Genomic DNA, 21,956 nt, shown 5'->3' on the forward strand with positions numbered 1-21,956 from the left:
ATTGTGTAGTTTTGGTCACCATAATGGTTTACCACAAGCTGGACCTTTTAGATAAAGGCTATTTATACTACAGTCAATTAAAACCCTTGAATACAGACAAGTGGTCCACATTTGATAAATTATGTAACTTCTAAAGCCAATTGGCCACACCAGTGACAGTTTAGTTTTGTCACATTAAACGGGCTAATTACTTATGTGACCAATCATGTTTTGTTTTAATTTTGTAATTAATTTAGACCACTTTGCGGAGATCACTTTTCAGTTTGGCGTCAAAGAGTCTTTTACTGTTGATCATTGCCGAAAAGGCCAAATTAAATCCATTCTGATTCAATGCTGTGGAACAAGAAAATACGAGAACTTCAGAAGGGATGCATACTTTTCATAGGCACTGTATCGATTCTAACATGCCACATTGTGGTGAAATAATACATGAAACAAAAAACCTAATATGATTTGTGTAATGTTACTGCAATCACATAATAAATCAAAAAACCCTGGAGTGGTTGCCAGTAACACTGCCGAGCACACTCTCACACAGCCAAAAGTAAAACTAACATGGTCGTTTATAGGATGTGAGCGAAAGCATGGAGTACCCAGAGAAAAGCTCAGGATGAATATCCAAACCTGCCGCAGACAGCAACACTTTTGAGATTAGAACCCAGTCTCCTGAAGCTCCGAGGCAGCATCTCTATAAACTGCACTAACTGCCCAAATAGTCAAGTTCTGTAATGAACTCCTTTGTGGAGGTTTGCTGTATTACATCCAGTGTAAGTTTGTGCCTTCCTACTAAAAGATTTTAGGGTCCCCGAAATATGACACAGCCAGTTGAGAAAACAGAATGTATTAATGGGTTTAGTGAAAATCCAGCATTTGTTCAGCTTCTTTTCACATACCATATTCCTGCATTGTAAATCTGGGATTCCACAGTAGCTGGGTTTGTCTGCTTTGAGTAGACATACTGTATTTTCTTCACTGTAGTAAACTGAAAATGTTCAACTAAAAGCTTGGTAATCACTCAGTAGCAGTGTCCTTGTGCTAAAGTTTTTATGTGAATCCTTTTTAATTGTTTTGTCTAATACAATTTTCCCATGTGACATCAGGTGTGTGCTATGTCAGGAGACCTTCTACAAGACTACTAGCTCATGCACTTGCCCTGCAACACAACTGGTAAGAGATTACATGTGTATTCTACACTATATATTGTACATTAGAGAGTGTTTGTACCTGACCTGAAAGCTTATATAAGGCTTTGTGTGATAATGGCTATGTTTCATTCATCAACAGAGCTAGACAGGAGTTTTATGTGCTGTATTAAATGGAATAGTTTCTGACAAAATATTATTAGTTGTATTCAGTGGTTTGTGATTATTTCTTTTCAGAGTAAAAATGGTTTACTTAACTCAAGCTCTCCCATGAAACTGTCATGAACTTGGACTCCAAAAGCACTAAAACGGTCCAAAGCACTTCCTAGACACTTCCAATAGAGAGGGATATCACTGTCAAACTCCAGCAAGACCAAGCACCAAATCTTTATAAAATAATAGATACATTCTTCATAAAAAATATTCCAGACACAATGAAGTTCTGTGGAGCACAAAGGCAAAATGGAATTGCCTGTAACAAAGGAAATCCAGTGCGAACACGGTCCCAATACAGAATCCAAATACAGCGGTCGACAAACACCAAGAGGGTCAAAATTCCAAAATGCTGTGGTGCCTTGTACTTTGAACAATTCTAACTATGATCATTCCAGAGTTCAAAGGCTAAGTTTGATAGAAATTTGATCCTGAATTCGAGCAGTGCTTCTATGTGTGAACTGTACACACAGTGACAAAATGCAGCAACTGATGGGACTTACGCAGCGAGCATAAACATCATTTGTTGTGCGCCCAAGTCGTCTCTCGCTCTCACTGTGAAAGCATCTCTTGCGTTACACTGGGGTGTTTTCAGTGCTTTTTTCAATTCATTTGTGTTATGTTTGGTTATATATACAGTATAAAACCCCTATCTATTAACCATGTCATCCACATGAGATATCACCACTCCAAGATACAGTACTGTATATGGAATTTTCATTTTATTATACAGTATTTATTTTATTTATCATTTTCATGATTTAATGTATTATCTAGGGCATTTAATTGTATTATTTGTATCTTAAATTATGTGTATTTGCTGTTTATGTTTATCAAAATGGATATTCTTTAGGGTCTGGGAACAGATTAGTTCACTTTCCATTATTTCTAATGGGGAAAATTGATTCAGACCTTGAACAATTCAGGGTTTAAACAGCCTCCTGAAATGAATTAAGTTCAAAGTACGAGGCACCACAGTATAAAAAGTGGACAAGCACAGCAGAAACACAATTAACTCACCAACTCCAGAGCACATATACAATAAATCACCAGGAACTGTGGGAGATCCTCCAAATTTATAGGGCAGAGGGCGGATCCTAGCATTGATTGGCAGGTGGCCCTACCTCTTGGAAAGTGGAACAAAACAAAGGCAGCTTATATACACCGACAAAACAAAAAATAAACAATGAAGCACATAATCAACATAAATTAAAGAATCAAGAAAGATCAAAAGAGACAGAAAACATGGATTTGAACCCCAGTCAGAAACGTTAATTTTTTTCCTCATTTCAGTAGTGTATAGTTTTCTTTTTTTGCAGCAAAATAGTCTTGCTAGATGCAGAAATAATGCTCTGGCTAGCCTAAAGATACATGTTAGTATTTAAGTAAACAGGGCACTCAAATATTGTTCATTGTTAGAGGAAAAAGTTGAATTGTACAATTACAAGATCATTAATTGGTGCCGTGCTTCACAATGTTGTTCTACGTTTCTGTGGCACAGAATTGGATGCCCAGCCCAAAAAGCATTATGGACTTGCCAGAATAACACTTTTAAGAGAAACCAAGTCAAGTTTACACCTCCCTATCCCAGTTTACACTTACCAGAAATAATCTTCTATCGCTGCTGTCTGTGACCATATATGTGATTATGTTGTTCCCCTGTACCTCCCTGAGACTTCACAAGGCTTGTCCATCTTCCATCCATCCATCCATCCATCCATCCACTCACTTCTTATATCCACTAAAGGGTTGCTGGTGTTATGAATGAAGTTTCCTCCAAGGCAAAATAGGGCAAAATAGGGTGTGAGATATCTAAATTCTTTATAAAAGGTTTCACCGGCAGTGGCATATCGAAATTGGGGGCGGCCTGGGTGGCTCTTTTAGGGGGCGGCAAAGAATTACTGTATATTTTAGTCTTTTAAATTGAAATACCTAAATAAGGAGGCGGCGAAATTTTCCTCCGCTCCGGGCGGCTGACACCCACGCTACGCCACTGTTCACCGGCCAGTCCAGCCCGCTTTTGCTTTGCAGGCCTAAAAATTAGGAGCTGTATAAACAATTAAACTTTCAAAATCTATAATGAAAACCCCATACCTAAACATTGAATGTGCATGGGTGGGAATATAAAGAATCTTTATTAAAATAAGATACATTAACACAGTATCAAAAAAAAAATGCTCCAAATTCAAATAGAGGCACAAAGGAATTGCCTAAAAGGCAATCCTAAACCAAACAAGTCCAAATCACAATCCAGCAATCAGAATTCATTAGAAAAGGGCAGAAAAATCAAAAAGGCCAGAAATTTCAAGACAGAATAACACTTATAATACTTATAATAACTCCAATAAATGACAATGGTTCCCACTCGCTACGTTTTCCTGACTCTTTTTAAATGGACTGAGGGAGGGCTCAGGAGTGGTGATGTAAGGGTGGTCCAGCCTCTTGGAGACCACACAAAGGATATGGAACAGAACTACAGTACATTTAAAAAGACAGCACATGTTATGTTTCAGGGTTTCTCCCCTGGCTGGGGTTGAAATGCCATTTTAACGTCGGTCATCCTTATTTTATTTCTACATTGTTGAATATTTAGTCTCCTTATGTTTAAACATCTTGACCTATGTATCATGTATTTAGCGGGTGCTTCCCCAAGGGGGTCACCAGACCTTCACCTCAAGGGACTGCCCTCAACCCTGTAAAGGTGAGGGGCAACCCATAGTCCATTGCAGAGTGGTGAGTTTCTTGGTTTTATGATTTTCTTGTGCTTTGTGTTTTCCTGAATTTTTGACCCCTGTATTCTGTGTTTTGGCCATTCCTTGGATTTCATATTAAGACTTTGTTTGTTTTGGATTGTCTTTGCTACTAACTCCTTTTTGATTTTTGGAGCTTCACTGTTTAACAAAGCCTCTTTGTTCAAGTCTCCTCATTGCCCTCTGTGATGCCAGCTGGGGTTTTGACAGCATTTCTCCCAGTAGTGTGCATTTTCGGGTTTGTTTGGGACTTACGTGCTTTGGAACTCTCCAGCTCATGACAGTAAACAATTATAAACATAACGGGAAAAAATGCAAATGTAAAATACGTACCAACTCAGAAACAACAAAATTAATAAAATACATAAACACATGTAATAGCACAGCAACCGGGAGCCTTAGGAACAGAATGGGTACCAACCCTGAACAGGCTGCCAGCTCATTGCAGGGCAAACTCACATACACACTCACACATTCTGGTTTATTTCTTTAGAGTGTTGGAGAAAAATCCACAGAGAGGAATGTGCAGACTTATACAGACATATATGCAAACGTATATGCCTGAGCCTGGATTGGAGCTAAGGACTCTAGAGCTGTGACATAGCAGCACTGCATCCCCATGTCACCTACACTGACAAATCTGTATGGCCAATATGTACTATGATATGTCAGTCTGGATCCCAGGCATCAAGAAGACCAGCAGTTTGACCAATATGTGTGATTAATTAATCTGTTCTAAATTAACTTTTGATGTATTTACAGGTGGACCTAATTTTACTTTTGTATAGAATTATCACTGCAAGTCCAGTTTTTATGTCAAAAACTACATTATGCACTTTGTATCAAAGCATTACCTACATTTGTTACAGTCTTTCATTTGCTCATTTTCCTTTTTTCTTGCAGAAAGGTGGACTTTGCTTTACTCAGACCAGCAGCAGCAGTGTTACGGTGAGTCTGTAGTGATCTATGTTATTGATCAAAAGAGCAATAAGCCTTTGTTTACCACCATGCAGTCAAAAGCAGTTTATTTTAAAAGTTGCCTGAAGAAACTATGAATATACTGCTTCAACTGCCAGCTCTGATGAAATTTATTTGTACGGATCCAGCCCTAAATGGTATCATTAGCAGTCAGTGCTAGACACAGTGAAGCAGATGATACATGAAGATTAAACTTTCAAAAGTGCTGTTTTCTTCTAGTGTGAGTTACAAGACAACAACTTTGTTTGCCACCATTCATATACACTAAAGTATTTTTTACCGTTCTAATAAACCACACCCATATATAAAGAAATACATAAATACAGTAGCCAGCTTGTTGTCTTAGGACTGTTCTGTTAAATGTTCATACTGTATATTGTAGTATGTGGTCCATTGTATTTAGAACAATAACACTGCAGTAAAGATGTTGTGGGGATAAAACATATTAGAACATTAAAACATTAGAACAATATAGAACAGAATAGGCCATTCAGCCCAACAAAGCTTGCTGTTCCTATTCACTTAATTCTTCTAAAATAACCTCAAGCTGAGTTTTGAAAGTCCCTAAAGTCCTACTGTCTACCACACTAATTAGATAGATAGATAGATAGATAGATAGATAGATAGATAGATAGATAGATAGATAGATAGATAGATAGATACTTTATTAATCCCAAGGGGAAATTCACATAATCCAGCAGCAGTATACTGATGCAAATAAACAATATTAAATTAAATAGTAATAAAAATGAAAAAAAAAAAAAAATTAAAAAAATTAAAATAAAATTAATGTTAGCATTTACTCCCCCGGGTGGAATTGAAGAGTCGCATAGTGTGGGGGAGGAACGATCTCCTCAGTCTGTCACTGAAGCTACTCCTCTGCCTGGAGATGACACTGTTCAGTGGATGCAGTGGATTCTTCATGATTGACAGGAGTTTGCTTAATGCCCGTCGCTCTGCCACAGATGTTAAACTGTCCAACTTTAATCCTACAATAGAGCCTGCCTTCTTAACAAGTTTGTCCAGGCGTGAGGCGTCTTTCATCTTTATGCTGCCACCCCAGCACACCACCGCGTAGAAGAGGGCACTCGCCACAACCGTCTGGTAGAACATCTGCAGCATCTTGCTGCAGATGTTGAAGGATGTCAACCTTCTCAGAAAGTATAGTCTGCTCTGACCTTTCTTACATTTTCTTACAATTGGTAGGTTATTCCAAGTGTCTGTGGTTCTCTGTGTAAAGAAAAACTTCCTAACCCTAATGTTTGTGTGTAATTTACCCTTAACGAATTTTGAACTGTGTCCCCATGTTCTTGATGAACTAATTTTAAAATAACAGTCTCGATCCACTGTAATAATCGCCTTCTTAATGGCTTCTGAACACTGTCGGGAAGTTGATAGCTTAGAGTCCACTATGACTCCTAAATCCTTCTCATAAGGTGTACTTTTCGATTTTCAGAGCTCCCATTGTGTATTTAAACCCAACATTTTTAATTCCTACATATAAATAATACTTTACATTTATATTAAATTTCATCTGCCAGAAATCTGCCCAAACCTGTATGCTGTCCAAGTCCTTCTGTAACGATTTAACGAATTCCAGATTATCTGCCAATCCACTTAGGTGTGTATCACCTGCAGACTTAACCAGCTTTTTACTTATATTCCTATCTAAATTATTTATATTGTGAGAACTTGTCCAAACACCATCAGAAAAACACCAGCACTTTATAAAACGCACGTTTTATTAATGCCAAAGTCCCACACAGCACACAGTGCTTCCAGCACCAAACACCCCCAACACAGGCCTCTCTCAATGTCCATGGGCCGCCTTTCTTCCTCCTGTCCCTGGAGTTTCATCCACCTCTAGCTCCTGACTCTAACTCCCAGACTGTAGGAAGGTGGCCCCTTTTATATTCACCCGGATGTGCTCCAGGTGTTTGTTGATGACATTCCGTCGGCACTTGCCGTACAAGCACCTGGAAGCACTCCATGTGTCCCTGGAAGGTTCTTCCTCCACCTGCCCAGGTGTGGTGGAAGCACAGGTTTCCCGGCCTCCGCGATGCTCGGGGTGCCCCCTGGCGGCGGCCATGGGCCCCAAGAGGTTTGAGCTTCCTGGTTCCCCGTAGTCCCCTCCTTATCCTGGGCGGTTGCCCCCTCGTGGCCCGGGGGACATATAAGCTGCCTCCCTGTCCTTCCAGGTATCCCGGCCGGGACTGGCCCCCAGCCTTCTGCCACAATATATATATTAAAAAGAACAGCGACCTTAGCACTGATCCCTGTGGGACACCACTCTTAATGACAGCTAATTCTGATAGGGTTTCTCTCACCATAACCCTCTGCTTCCTGAATCTGACCCAGTTTTGCACCCATATACAAACAACACCCTGAACTCCCACTTCTTTTTAGTTTGATGCCCAACCTCTCATGTGCAGATAAATAATATCATATGCCCCACTTTGATATGTACTTGCTAACCTCCTTAAGAGCTCGAGGTTAAATATTATCTGTTACTGGAGTTTTGCTTGATTTCGGCCTATTTAATCTGAGCAGCGCTTTCCCCTCTAGTACTCTCAGTACTTCTTTAGTAGTCCCTTTTTGCTGCTGGGAGGTTATCTGCTTACTCGCATTTGAAGACCTCAGAAGAATGCGAGTTTAGAGCATCTTCTGTTTCACTGTATTTTTAATTCCCCTTTACTATTCCTGATGCACTTCACCTCCTCCTTTTACTACAAAAATCCTGAAAGAATCTCCTTGGGACATTTTTCACCTTATGTGCTATGTTCCTCTCTAACTGACTTTTAGCCTCCCTAATATCCTTCTTAATGGTTGCTCTCATACAACCTATGATTCACATTTGAGTTATTAGTTATTATATACATACCTTATATAGCCATTTCTACTTTGCGGCTTCTTTTTCAGCTCTTTATTAAACCACTGAAGAGTATTTTTTTCATTTCCTACTAATTCCAAATTTAGATATGTACCTGTCCTGCATTATATGTAAAACTTTTTTAAACTAGTTTCACAGCTCCTCGACTGTCTTTTCACTTAAAAGTTTATCATAGTCTAGCTTCCTTAGACTTTGCCGCATCTGCTCATAATTTACCTTTCCCAAGTTAAACAACAGTTTTACTTTTTGCATCCACAATCTTCCAAAACACTGAGAACTGTATTATATTATGGTCATTTGACCCTAATATAGTTACCCTAGTGGTTCAATCATCTCTACACCCTCAATTCTATCCCAATTATTATAAAATATTAAATCCTAAATAAAAAAAATAAAAAAATATATATATATATATATATATATACAGTCATGTGAAAACATTAGGACACCCTTTGAAAGCATGTGGTTTTTGTAACATTTTTAATAAATGGTTATTTCATCTCCGTTTCAACAATACAGAGAGATTAAAGTAATCCAACTAAACAAAGAAAACTGAAGAAAAGTCTTTTCAAGATCTTCTGTAAATGTCATTCTACAAAAATGCCTATTCTAACTGAGGAAAAAGATAGGACACCCTTGCCCCTAATAGCGAGTGTTACCTCCTTTGGCTGAAATAACTGCAGTGAGACGGTTCTTGTAGCCATCTACCAGTCTTCGACATCGGTCTGAGGAAATTTTACCCCACTCCTCAATGCAGAACTTTTTCAGCTGTGAGATGTTTGAGGGTTTCTTGCACGCATACAGCCCTTTTCAAGTCACCCCACAGCATCTCAATGGGATTCAAATCTGGACTTTGACTTGGCCATTCCAGGACTCTCCATTTCTTCTTTTCAGCCAATCTTTGGTTGATTTACTAGTATGTTTTGGGTCATTGTCATGTTGCATGGTCCAGTTCCGCTTCAGCTTTAATTTTCTAACTGATGGTCTCACATGTTCTTCAAGCACCTTCTGATACACAGTAGAATTCATCGTGGATTCTATGATGGTGAGCTGACCAGGTCCTGCTGCAGCAAAGCAGCCCCAAACCATGACACTTCCACCTCCATGCTTCACAGTTGGTATGAAGTTCTTTTCTTGGAATGCTGTGTTTGGTTTACGCCAAACATGTCCTCTGCTGTTGTGTCCAAATAATTCAATTTTGGACTCATCTGTCCAAAGAACATTATTCCAGAAGTCCTGGTCTTTGTCAACTTTATCTCTGGCAAATGTCAGTCTGGCCTCGATGTTTCTCTTGGAAAGCAAAGGTTTCCTCCTTGCACACCTCCCATGCAAGTTAAACTTGTACAGTCTCTTTCTGATTGTAGAGGCATGTACTTCTACATCAACAGTAGCCAGAGCCTGCTGTAGTTCTCGAGATGACACTTTAGGGTTTTGGAGACCTCTTTTAGCATCTTGCGGTCTGCTCTTGGGGTGAACTTGCTGGGGCGACCAGTCCTGGGCATGTTGGCAGTTGTTTTGAAAGCCCTCCACTTGTAGACTATCTTCCGGACAGTGGAATGGCTGATTTCAAAATCTTTTGAGATCTTTTAAATCCCTTCCCAGACTCATAGGCTGCTACAATCTTTTCTGAAGTCCTCTGACAGCTCTTTTGTTCTCACCATGGTGCTCACTCTCACTTCAACAGTCAGGAGCACACCAAACTAAATGTCTGAGGTTTAAATAGGGCAAGCCTCATTCAACATGCAGAGTAACGATCTACTAATTATGTGCACCTGGTGTGATATACCTGTGTGAGATCTGAGCCAATTTAAGAGGGAATACATGTGAGGGTGTCCTATCTTTTCCTCAGTTAGAATAGGCATTTTGTAGAATGACATTTACAGAAGATCTTGAAAAGACTTTTCTTCAGTTTTCTTTGTTTAGTTGGATTACTTTAATCTCTGTATTGTTGAAACGGAGATGAAATAACCATTTATTAAAAATGTTACAAAAACCACATGCTTTCAAAGGGTGTCCTAATGTTTTCACATGACTGTATATATATATATATATATATATATATATATATGCGGTGGGTTGGCACCCTGCCCAGGATTGGTTCCTGCCTTGTGCCCTGTGTTGGCTGGGATTGGCTCCAGCATACCCCCATGACCCTGTGTTCGGATTCAGCGGGTTGGAAAATGGATGGATGGATGGATGGATATATATATATATATATTCTGAGCCCATAAATATTTTTGTAATGTGTAGGCCAGTGTTATGTGTACTGGGAGTGATTTTTGAAATGGCACTCAACAAAGCATCTTCACACACCCAAGCAGCAGGCATACATTTTTCTGTATATTATAAAGAGCTTTCATTTTTTCTAGTTAACCAGTTGACATGTTTCACAATATTAATTTTACGTTGTTTATTTAGAATTGGTATATTCTTAATGATACAAATTAAACACCAATACATGTGCTAGTGATAATATACATAATGTATCTCAATTGAAAGTGTCTTTGCTTGGCACTAATTACTGCGATTGCTGCTAAATAAATTACAAATTTATTAAACTGGGGGACAGTGTCTGTATATTGTATACCTTATTAGTGATGTTGCACACAATATATCTCAAACTAAAATATCTCTCCAAGGCACTAATTGAAGGAAATAGTCCTATATAAATTACCAGTTTATTTACTGGGGGGACAACCCAGCCAGAGGGGATGCACAAACACATATGTTTCTTTGTGCTGGTTCTAAGCCCAGGTAAATGGGGAGGGTTACATCAGGATGGGCATCTGGTGTAAAATTTTGCCAGACCAACATAAGGACAACAACACAGATTTCCATACCAGATTGGTCGAGTCCCGGGTAAACAACGGCCACCACCAGTACTGTTAGCCAACAGGATGCTGGCGGAAATTGGGCTACTTTTGTCTGAAGAAGGAAAAGATGAGGGGAAGGTGTGTCTGGAGGCAGAAGGAGAGGAGGAAGGTAAAAAGAGTGGAAGTGATGGTAGGTTTGAATGTTGGCAGTATGAATGAAAAGGGAAGAGAATTAGCCAGGATAACAGAGAGAAGGAAGGCTGATATATTGTGCGTGGAACACATATTGGTTGCTTGAACACATTTAACATAATCATTAATTTTCAGTTCGACTGCAAGGTCTTATTGTCACATCAATATATTGGACATAAACTCACAATTGCACCAAGACTGTGTTGTATGTTGATACATTAGTGGCTATGGATATATAATTAGCCTATCATCAAACACCCTCTTATCAGTAGACTGGTTATTGTCTGCCAATATATGAACACTACTTGCAGGAGCCAAATTGTTCTACCATGGTGTGGATGGGAGAAGTAATGGGGTAGGGGTTATCCTGAAGGAACAGTATATCAAGAGTGTTTTAGAGGTGAAAAGAGTGTCGGACAGAGTGATGATTATGAAGATGGATACTGAAGGTGTGATGATGTTGTTAGTGCATATGCCCCACAAATTGGGTGTGCGATGGATGAGAATGATTTCTGGAGTGAGTTAGATGAAGTGGTGGAGAGTGTTTCCAAGGGAGAGAGAGTGGTGATTGGAGTGAATTTCAATAGACATTTTGGTGAAGGGAATAGAGGAGATGAGGAGGTAATGGGTAGGTATGGTGTCAAGGACAGGAATGCAGAAGGTCAGATAGTAGTGGATTTTGCAAAAAGGATAGATATGGCTATGGTGAATACATATTTTTAGAAGAGATAGGAACACAGGGTGATGTACAAGAGTGGAGGAAGATGCACTCAGGTTCTATCCTATGCAGGAGGGTCTGTCTGAAGGAGATTTGAGACTGTAAAGTGGTGGCTGGGGAAAGCATAGTTAGGAAGCACAGGAAGGTGATCTGTAGGATGACAGTGGATATCAAAAAGAGGAGGAGAATGAGGACAGAGCCAAGGTTCAAATGGTGGAAATTGAAAAAGGAAGACTGCCTGGTTGAATTCAGGGATGAGATAAGACAGGCACTGGGTGGCAGTGAGCAGTTACCAAATAGCTGGGCAAGTAGAGCAGAAGTAGTAAGGGTGACAGCTAGAAGTTAGCTTGGTGTGACATCTGGACAGATGAAGGAGGATAAGGAAATCTGGCGCAAGGTGAATAGAGAGGTGGTGAAGGCTAAAGAAATGGCGTATGATGAGTTGTATGAGAGCTTGGACACTAAGAACGGAGAAAGGACCTGTACTGATTGGCTAGACAGAAGGATCAAGCTGGGAAAGATGTGCAGCAGGTTAGGGTGATAAAGGATAAAGATAGAAATGTACTCACAAATGAGGAGAGTGTGTTTAGCAGATAGAAAGAGTACTTTGAGAGGCTGATGAATAAAGATAATGAGAGAGAGAAGGTTGGATGATAGGAAGGTAGTGAATCAGGAAGTGCAACAGATTAGCAAGGAGGAAAGAAGGAAAGCTATGAAGAGGATGAAGAATGGAAAGGTTGTTGGTCCATCTGACATACCCATGGAAGCATGGAGGTGTTTAGGAGAGATGGCAGTGGAGTTTTTAACCAGATTGTTTAATGCAATTTTGGAAAGAGAGAGGATGCCTGAGGAGTGCAGAAGTGTACTGGTACTGATTTTTAAGAATAAGGGGGATGTACAGAACTGTATTTACTACAATGGGATAAAATTGATGACCCACAACTTGAAGTTATGAGAAAGAGTAGTGAAAGCTAGTTTAAGAAGGGAGGTGATGATTAGTGAGCAGCATTATGGTTTTATTCTGGGAAAGAGCACTACAGATGCGATGTTTGCTCTGAGGGTGTTGATGGAGAAATATAGAGAAGGCCAGAAGGAGTTGCATTATGTCTTTGTGGACTTAGAGAAAGCATATGACCGGGTGCCTAGAGAGGAGTTATGGTACTGTATGAGGAAGTTGAGAGTGGCAGAGAAGTATGTAAGAGTGGTACAGGATATGTACGAGGGAAGTGTGACAGTGGTGAGGTCTGTGGTAGGAGTGATGGATACATTCAAGGTAAAGGTGTGATTACATCAGGGATCAGCTCTGGATATGTGGTGATATGCTCTAGATAGGAGAGGAATGAAGGTCAGCAGGAACAAGACAGAGTACATGTGTGTGAATGAGAGGGAGGTTAGCGGACTGGTGAGAATGCAGGGAGTAGAAATGATGAAGATGGATGAATTTAAATACTTGGGATCAACAATTCAGAGTAACGAAGATTGTGGAAGAGAGTTGAAAAAGAGAGTGCAGTCAGGGTGGAGAGAGGGGGAAGAGTGTCAGGAGTAATTTAGTAATTTGTGACAGACGGGAACCAGCAAGAGTGAAAGGGAAAGTCTACAAGTCTGTTGTGAGACCAGCTATGTTATATGGGTTGGAGATAGTGGCACTGACCAATAAAGCAGGAGACAGAGCTGAAGGTGGCAGTGTTAAAGATATTAAAGATTTGCATTGGGTGTGACGAGGATGGACAGGATTAGGAATTAGTACATTAGAGGGTCAGCTCAAGTTGGATGGTTGGGAGACAAAGTGAGAGAGGTGAGAAGGCATTGGTTTGAACATGTTCATAGGAAGAATGCTGTGTATATTGGGAGAAAGCTGTTAAGGATGGAGCTGCCAGGTAAGAGGAAAAGAGGAAGGCTTAAGATAAGGTTTATGGATGTGGTGAGAGAGGACATGAAGGTGGTGGGTGTAATGGAACAAGATGCAGAAGACAGGAAGAGACGGAAAAAGATGATCTGCTGTGGTGACCCCTAACATAAGCATCCAAAAGAAGAACAAAATGAACTGGGGGGACAGCGTCTGTATTTTGTATCCCACCTTTCATAGCGAGTAACGTACAGAGTTAAAGCCAATGTCATTACAGTTTTTATTTGGCTCCTGAAAAGCTGCTTCACATTTCTTCTGACCACAGAATGACCTGGACCCCTTTCTCTATTTATTGTATGTTCTTCTTTGTTTGTCTTAATTAAGTTGTATATTTGTTTTTTTTGTAACAATTTATTTTTTCATTCAAAGTCTGTTAAACTGTATAAAGTGTTATGAAAATTCCCATAAAAGGGAAGGCCAAAGCCTTACAAATACCCTTCTAAACTCAAAAAAGGAAATCACAGTTATGTTTCTAAATGTTATTGATTAAAGAACAGTTTGAATAAGCAAATTGTGAGTAACAATCAATATATTTAATTAAACAGACTAGATTCAGAAATAGATAAGCCAGAATTAAATGTTAAATAAAATAAAATTTTAAATAATCAGAACTTTCCATAAAACAATTTTTTTAAAGAATACAATAAAGGGAATATCAAAATACTAAACACCTAGATATAAAACAAGAGTCAAAAGCCAGATGATTCAAAATAATATTTTTCATATAAGCATTACCAAGATTTCTAACCCATGAATTACGAGATTAAAATATTATAATGCAGGATTAGCCTAGGTCAAAGTTGCTTAATAAACTTTGGGTCACAGACATGTTTTTGATGGGTCACCAACTTAGTTTGTTCAAGGGTGACTTGTGTCACAAGTGATGTACTGCCCTGTGTTTAGGGTAATATATATTGCAGTATTATTTATTATGATCTGAGATTTGGCCTCTAAACAATGTTGGTGACACCTCCCAGAGGGCTTTTGGTTTTGTAATACAAAAATATACTACAAATTCTCCATGACACAGCCAATCCTCTCAGTATATACGAAAATGTCAAAACTGAGATAACTGACAGCAGAGATATGAATAAGAAAGGTAGAGAGAGGCAGGAACTGCACGGACCAGCTAAAGAGAGGGCAGAACTAGTTTAAAATATTGAACTAAAAATAACAGGTGGGATACAAGGATATGACGAGTTTTCAGGGTGTTGTGGGGGTTGAGGCAATAGTGTATGCTATATATAGTGCCACGGCAGTGGTGTATGCTAAATGCAGTTTCAGTGGCCTTGCGTAACTGCTCAGTGCTTCATTACTTGTTTGTTGTTGTGGGATACATTGAATCAAATGCTGTAGCAGAGGGGGAATGAAGATTTAGTTTAGTTTCGTTTAGTTTGCCTCTGTCATGAATAATTCCTTCTTGTAATGCAATTTTAAAGTGAATTGACTAGTTTAAATCTGCTGATAATGCTAAAGATTAGTTTGTTGTACCTTTGAGAATTGTAGCACTATAAGAATATCTTAAAAGGGTGAGACAGGCTGTAGAGCAAAGCCCTCTGTGTTTAGCACATATTCATCATCAAGATTTATCCTGTCATCCGTTTAGAATACAAATAGTGCATATACAGTATTTTGAAGGGATAATTTAGTTATGCAACTCAACCTTTCTATGCAGTTTATGGAATTGTTAAATGAAAGCCAAGATATGCTGAACAGTTTGTTTAGAAGAATGTATTGTTAATGGTGGAGCTCATTGAAAATTTTTTTTAAGATATTTAAGACAAGATAAATAAACTGTGTTATTTTTTGTCTACTTTATTCCTTATCTGACACCATAAGTAAAAGTAACCATTCATGCCATCCTTTCAAAAATAATCACTTCCTCACACAACATCCATTATAAAGAATAATGTATTTCTCTCAGCTTTATTTCCTCTTGGGGACAACAAAGTGTCACTTATTTCTATTTCTGTTTATGCTAAGCTTTTACACTGGCAATGTTATGCATCCACTTTTTTCTTTTAGTAATATTCATGTGAGAAATATGCTTGAATGAACACAAAAACAAGTACAGTTTTATTTTTATTATGTCTATGTATGGCTCTGCTGTCATTATGCTAATAATGCTCTTCTTGGGAGCTCTTCTTTCTTATTTGGGTCCTCAGATTAAAAATCTTAAGAAACTCTGTCCTGTATTCCAAAAATAATTCAACACAGCATCTTCCTATATAATACGCTACGGTGGCTGTCCTTTTGTCTGTTCAGGATTTTAAATCACCTGCAGCTTGAAAACGTTTGAACTATTGATCTGAAATTTGGTGTGCATATACTATGTGACATCTACTATCCACTTTCAGGGTGATGATTGACCTCCAAGGTTATTCCTCTTTTTATTTTTATTTTATTGTAGAATCAACTCTCAGCAGTGGCCAGTAGGGCGGCCATGCAGCACATGTATATGGGCGCCGTTCTCAATCCCTACCACCTTCGCTGTCACTTCCTCTACCTCTTCATATCTTAAATCATTCTTGAGGCAGATTGAAGACTTAAGTGTCAGCTTACGTGAAAAATCAAGGAAAACGTACTAAGTAATTGCAACACAAACACTGACTTAATCAGTTTTAACTTTAAAAGATTCCGACGAAAGAAGAGAAGAAGCAGGCCGCTAGGGTGGAGAAAAGAAGAGCTGCTCAGGAAGCAGCAAGCGCATCAACCTCTGAGCAAACAAATGCGAAACGTATAGAGAAAGAGGATGAAAACTATGAATGCTCAAGTCAAGTGTTTTCATTGCACATTATTGTGCAGTTTGCCGTTACTGGTAACTAATAATTCCTTAACTTAAACCATTCAGGATTATCTAAGAAAAAGACAAACTCACTGTAGAGGCAGAGGGAACTAAGCTAACTAATGCCACAATGAAGAACTATGGCAAAGAAGAGTCTTTTATAGTCCTCTCAAATGACTGCAGCTCTAATGACCACAGAGTACTAACTGAGCACAAGGCCCCAACCCTGCTAGTTCTAAAATTAATTGAAAGTGAAGTAAAAAATCAGAAGAAAAGGTGCAAAGGAGACATGAAAAGCACAAAAACAAAAAAATCTGGGGCATGCATAGACGCAGTGCTACAATACAGTAGCCATTAAGCAAATCCAGATATTAATCCTTGTTATAACATTTTTATGCAAGTTAAATTAGTTTTGATCATGGTTGGAAATTTTTGAACATTTCTGTTTTCACTATTCTTGCTCATTTCTAGTGTCAAAAATGTATACACATAAGACACATTAAAAGAATTTGGCTTTGTTTTTAATTTATTTTGGCTTCTGCATTTCTCTTTAGGGCTCTGTTCCACAAAATTCCTTTTGGTTTTCAACCTACCTGGATTCAAGTTTCCTGGCTTGCACTGTAAGTAGATTCAAGGTATAGGATGGTTAATTAAGTGGTTTACAGCAAAAAAAAATGAATTAGCTGTAAAAGTTTTCAATCTGAAATTTTGAAAGAGAGGGTCATGTACCAGGTACTCTTGGTCATTTCTAACCATAAAAGACTTGGATGCTGGTGATGCTGGGCTACAATGGCATCCAACCCCTCTCTACGTCTGATGGGGCTTTCGTTTTTCCCTTCTTAGCTGCATTTTTGCTTATATTGTATACTGAAGACCGGGCTGGGGAGGCAAATAAGTTCTAGTTTAGAGAATTCTACTATCACATACTACAGTGTTACACACTGTGCTGTATACATTTTCATAAAGACCTACAGAAGTGACTAAAATTTCTCTGTTTCATTAGACTGTCTTCATACCAGTACATCTGCATAGATACGTGTTCCTGCAGATGTGTTCATATGTTTTTGGTCATATAGTATTTATTTTCATGTGGTAATTTCAGCATGCGCATACCCATCTGTTTGTGGTTTATTACTGTCCTAGAGTTGGGAAAACCTCCACCAGAGTCATTTCCTGCCATGTGCAGAGAATTTACATATACATATTAATACACATGGTCACATATATTTACTTTGCATTGTAAGTTTATGACAAATCCCTACTTTGCTCACTGGCTCGAGGGGTGAGAGAGAGCTCTCTGCAAACAGCAGTGCACTCCCCCCATGGTGACTGGAGTGTGCACATAGACAGCCTCAACCACAGGAAGCAGGAAAGGCTAGGGCCAGGATTCCTGTGTTGTGTGTTTTCCAGAAGTACAAAAAAAAGTACTAATGTACATAATGCTGTGTTTTTGCCTATCTTAAAATACCCAGCATGTCACATTTTGTAAAAATGCATTGTGCTCCTCTGCAGTGCTGTGAAACGGGACCATAGAATAGGATTCATTTAAATGATGTGCTAGGTTTACCTGCAGCAGAAAATAATCATGGAAGAACTCTTAGAGAGGGTGAGGACTAGTAATGTGTTTAGCAGTGGTGTTTATTACAATTGTTGAGTGAAAAATCTCACATTAGGTCCTCCTGTAAAAATTATGTAACATGTTTTCAAAAAAGAGGTGTGAGCACACACACTCTGCCTTTCATGGTACACTAATTGTAGTCCTGTATAAAGGTAACGTGTATGAAGTGATCAAACAAGAAGGCAAGTGAGTGTGGGAGTAAGCAACATTTTGCAGTATAATAGGGTATGACAGGCAGCACGTGTATAGCTGGTGCTTTACAAATGCTGTCTGTTTGAAAATAAGGCACAGTTCTGGATTTAGTACACAGATTTAGATTTTAGCATCCCATTTTAGCATGTCCCAACAGGTGTTCATGCTATTAATGTTTAGGGTGAAGGTTTTTTTGGGGAATGTAATGGCTTGAGTGTGTAGGTTTCTATTTTTTTCTGTTTATTCATTATATTATTTTCTGTAGCTGCTAATGCTGAATTGTATAATCTTGTAAAGGAAATATAATGTTTAAGGCATTTCTTGGGCAACATGGTGGCATAGTAGATAGAACATCTCTTCATGGTCCAGTATCCTGGATTCAAATGCCATGCTTGGATGTCTGCTCTCCATGTGCTTATGCGTACTTTACTCTGGGTGCTCTTGTTTTAATCCCACAATAAATAAAAATGTGCAGATTAATTTAACTGGTGATTCCAAATTGACCCAGTGTGGGTGTGTGTGAGTGAGCAGGTTCTTGTGATGCACTGGTACCCTCTCCAGGAGTGTTTTCTATCTCATGCCCAATGCTACCAGAGTGGGCTATGTCCTCCTCAAACACTGACCTGGAATATTTGGGTTTAAGAATGTTATTTTATGACATTTCTCAATAAAATAATACAAGTGATGTTGTTATCATTCTCCTAAGGGAATTACAGGTCCTAGGAAGTGTATCATTCTTACAGTTAACGCTGAGATTTTTAATAATTTTCTGTTTTGCAACTAAAGAGCATATAGCCAGCTGCAAGAATTGCATACTGACCAGAAGGTACATTGCTGAATTCATCTTTAAGAAAAGGTAATTTCATTCTTTTTGTACTTTATTTTGCAGATCTATAACAACCAGACAGCATGTCAGCTACTTACTAATTTTGTTATTCTGAATGTGAATGGAGTGACTAGCAAAGCATACAACCTTTATCAGGCTGCCTCAACAGCGTAAGTTCTTCTCAGCTTCAGTGCTTATGTCTGTAGATTTTAAAATGACATTTTTAAACATAAATTAATTTCATTTTAGGCAATCTGAACATTTTTCTTTTTGCTGCTACATGAAAAATTGATCTAATGCTCATAGCTAAACATATATTTCAGCGGTCTTTCTCCAGTAAAGTGTTAATTAATGTAAAGCCAGTGAAGGTATACACCATATGGTTTATTTAGCTTGGAGGTACTGTTAGTTAGACCTTCAATAGATTCAAGATAAGAATATCCAGCTATCCATTCATTTCTTGAACATGCTTATATAATTTCTAACTGTACACAGAAGGTTCCTTATGATAGACAAGAGGAAATTATTATGTGAATGTGGTTTTTCTATTTCAGGGTTACTGATGACTGGTGTTTATTCAAACAGGAGGGAACTAGCCAAGGATGGGACACTTATGCACACAGCCACATACATTTACAGATGGACAATTAGGAGACACCAACTGACCCCATAGGCAAATGTTTGGTGAGAAGGAATTGGAGGGGTCAACAAAATGCTAAAAACTCACTAGTACATGCAAAAAAGGCCTATGGAGCACTGAGTCAGGATTTAGACCCAGTACTGCTGCTATCTGAACAGCATATATAAAAATATATATACAGTATTTGCTCGTGTACCACGCGCCCTCGTATAAGATGAGCACCCTAATTTTTACAAAGAAAATCGCGAAAATTGTTTTGCCCCATGTACGACATGCATTGTGATTGTATAGGAAGCATTTAGAGAGAGAGAGAGAGAGAGCGCGAGCAAGCGAGCGAGAGGGAGAGTGCGAGTGCGCGAGCAAGCGAGCGAGAGAGAATAGAAGAAGTAAACATTACAAAATTACATTTCCTCATGTATGACGTGCACCTGATTTTCTAATGATAATTTTCAGGAAAAAATGCGCGCGTGGTACACGCGTAAATACGGTAAATAAAAAAATGAAAATCTAAAAAAAATACAATCTGGTGCAATAGAATTACATTCATATGTAGAAGTTCCAAGAAATATTGAAGGTGCACTGGCAACCCAAGCCGGAGAGTGGATATCTCATAGTTAGCCCTGAATGTGCATACCCCTGTAGTGTGTCATTATTACCCATTACTTCCTTTTTTGGTGTTGCCTCAGAAACATCCATTTGTAGAGGTTCATGTGTTCAGTTGTTTGTAAGGCAGCTTTGGGTGAGTCTTCAATGGCAAAGATATGGCAGAGACAGCAGGAGACAGTGTGGCCAAGTTCTGTAAGGTCATTAACAAATGACTGAAAAGAGACCACAGTTCAAGGCTTTAAGTCTATCTGGGATTATGGGTAGAGATTACCCTAAAGATAAAGGCCAGTTAGCATAATCTGAGCCTGGTGGTCACAGCTGGGCCTAGGGTTAAAAAGCTGTTATGAAATGTTCATGAATGCTTAATTTCGTGGTTACCCACATGCTGTAAATTTAAGATGTTTACCTCACGATCAACACTCATTAGCTGAAACCCACCCATGATTAAATACTTGTTGATTACAGCCAACACACAAATGGAGCTGTGCGAGTGTATGTGCCATGGCAATTTAGAGCCAATAGTTGTCTTGTCAGTATATCTTTAAACTCTAGGAAGAGACCAGATTCCCAAGAAAAACCCCATACAAATACTGTGGGAAGTGCACAAAAAGACATCAATCCTTAAATGTGCCGGGGTCCAAGTAGATCCCTCTAAGGCTTTCATACCTTAGTATAGGCTAAGAACCTTTAAGGACCTCCATTTTATTTACCCAGAATATGTTTTTGTTTTTCGTTATCAAATTTATATATTTATTTTATGGTTGAATGCTATTTGGCTGCCTTGTGATATCAGTTATGTCTCTCCCTTCAATTTCAGGCCTTATCTTCCTCAGCTTTTTTATTGGAGTGGCACAACTGGAACCTTAGGCCAGTCTGCTCCAAAGGGCCTGTCCTTCTTGAGGAATGCTAAGGTTTGTAGGATCTTGTTATATATATATATATAATGATAACAACATTTTATTTTAATAAATATGGGGCCAAAAAATATGTATTTTGTGGCTCAGCTGGCATTTACCTACTTTAATGGATGTACACAATAATTAATTCTTTACTTCCTGGATATGGAGAGTAGGCTTACATCGAAGTGGTGGAAATTGTCCTGACCCTGGGAGGGTCCAATGAGAGCTTATAGCTACCCATAATCACTTGCAGCCATGCATGATTGGACTCTGAAATGCTTAAGGTTGTCCTCTACCTTTTCTGTCACTTCCTTGAGCGTCTTTTTTATTCTGGGCTCATTCTAAGGTAATTGCATCCCTGATTGACACCATGAAAATATCAAAGATTTGTTAATATGGAATTTTAATAATTACACAAGATAGAAAAAAAAATCCTGATCCACTTGTAGGCAATTCAAGTGCTGAAATGTCAAGTGATGAAGGACATCACTGTTAAACATGTTTTAGGCATATCATGAGGTTGATGAACTTGGAAACGTAGTGCCGTTGAAGTGTTCTGTTTTCTGAGTCTGAACCTTTATTTATATCACTACAATGCATTTCTTTCACCTTGTTTTTCTCCCATCTCTAGTCTCTTGACTCCATGTTTTTCACCTTTTCTCTAGGCCATGCTGAATGATACTGATTGTCCCCTGTCTAGCCTTTGTAATATAGACAGAGGCCTGTAGTGTTTTAGTTGACATTAAAATCTTTACAAAGTTTCTGTTTCTTTGTCCATCCATCCATTC

The 21,956-nt window shown here is 38.7% G+C and overlaps 1 protein-coding gene across 1 annotated transcript in view; it reads left to right on the top strand.

Annotated features, from left to right (window-relative positions):
- The window catches only part of LOC120535491 (meckelin-like), a 128,575-nt gene that overhangs the window by 30,046 nt on the left and 76,573 nt on the right, over positions 1 to 21,956 (top strand). The window contains exons 5-9 of the mRNA XM_039763379.1: positions 1,101 to 1,167; positions 5,009 to 5,053; positions 16,942 to 17,007; positions 19,087 to 19,193; positions 21,087 to 21,180. Of these exons, the coding sequence (XP_039619313.1) occupies positions 1,101 to 1,167; positions 5,009 to 5,053; positions 16,942 to 17,007; positions 19,087 to 19,193; positions 21,087 to 21,180 (379 nt within the window). The remainder of the gene's footprint in view (positions 1 to 1,100; positions 1,168 to 5,008; positions 5,054 to 16,941; positions 17,008 to 19,086; positions 19,194 to 21,086; positions 21,181 to 21,956) is intronic.

This window comes from Polypterus senegalus, chromosome 9, assembly GCF_016835505.1.
Source record: "Polypterus senegalus isolate Bchr_013 chromosome 9, ASM1683550v1, whole genome shotgun sequence".
Lineage (NCBI taxonomy): Eukaryota > Metazoa > Chordata > Cladistia > Polypteriformes > Polypteridae > Polypterus > Polypterus senegalus.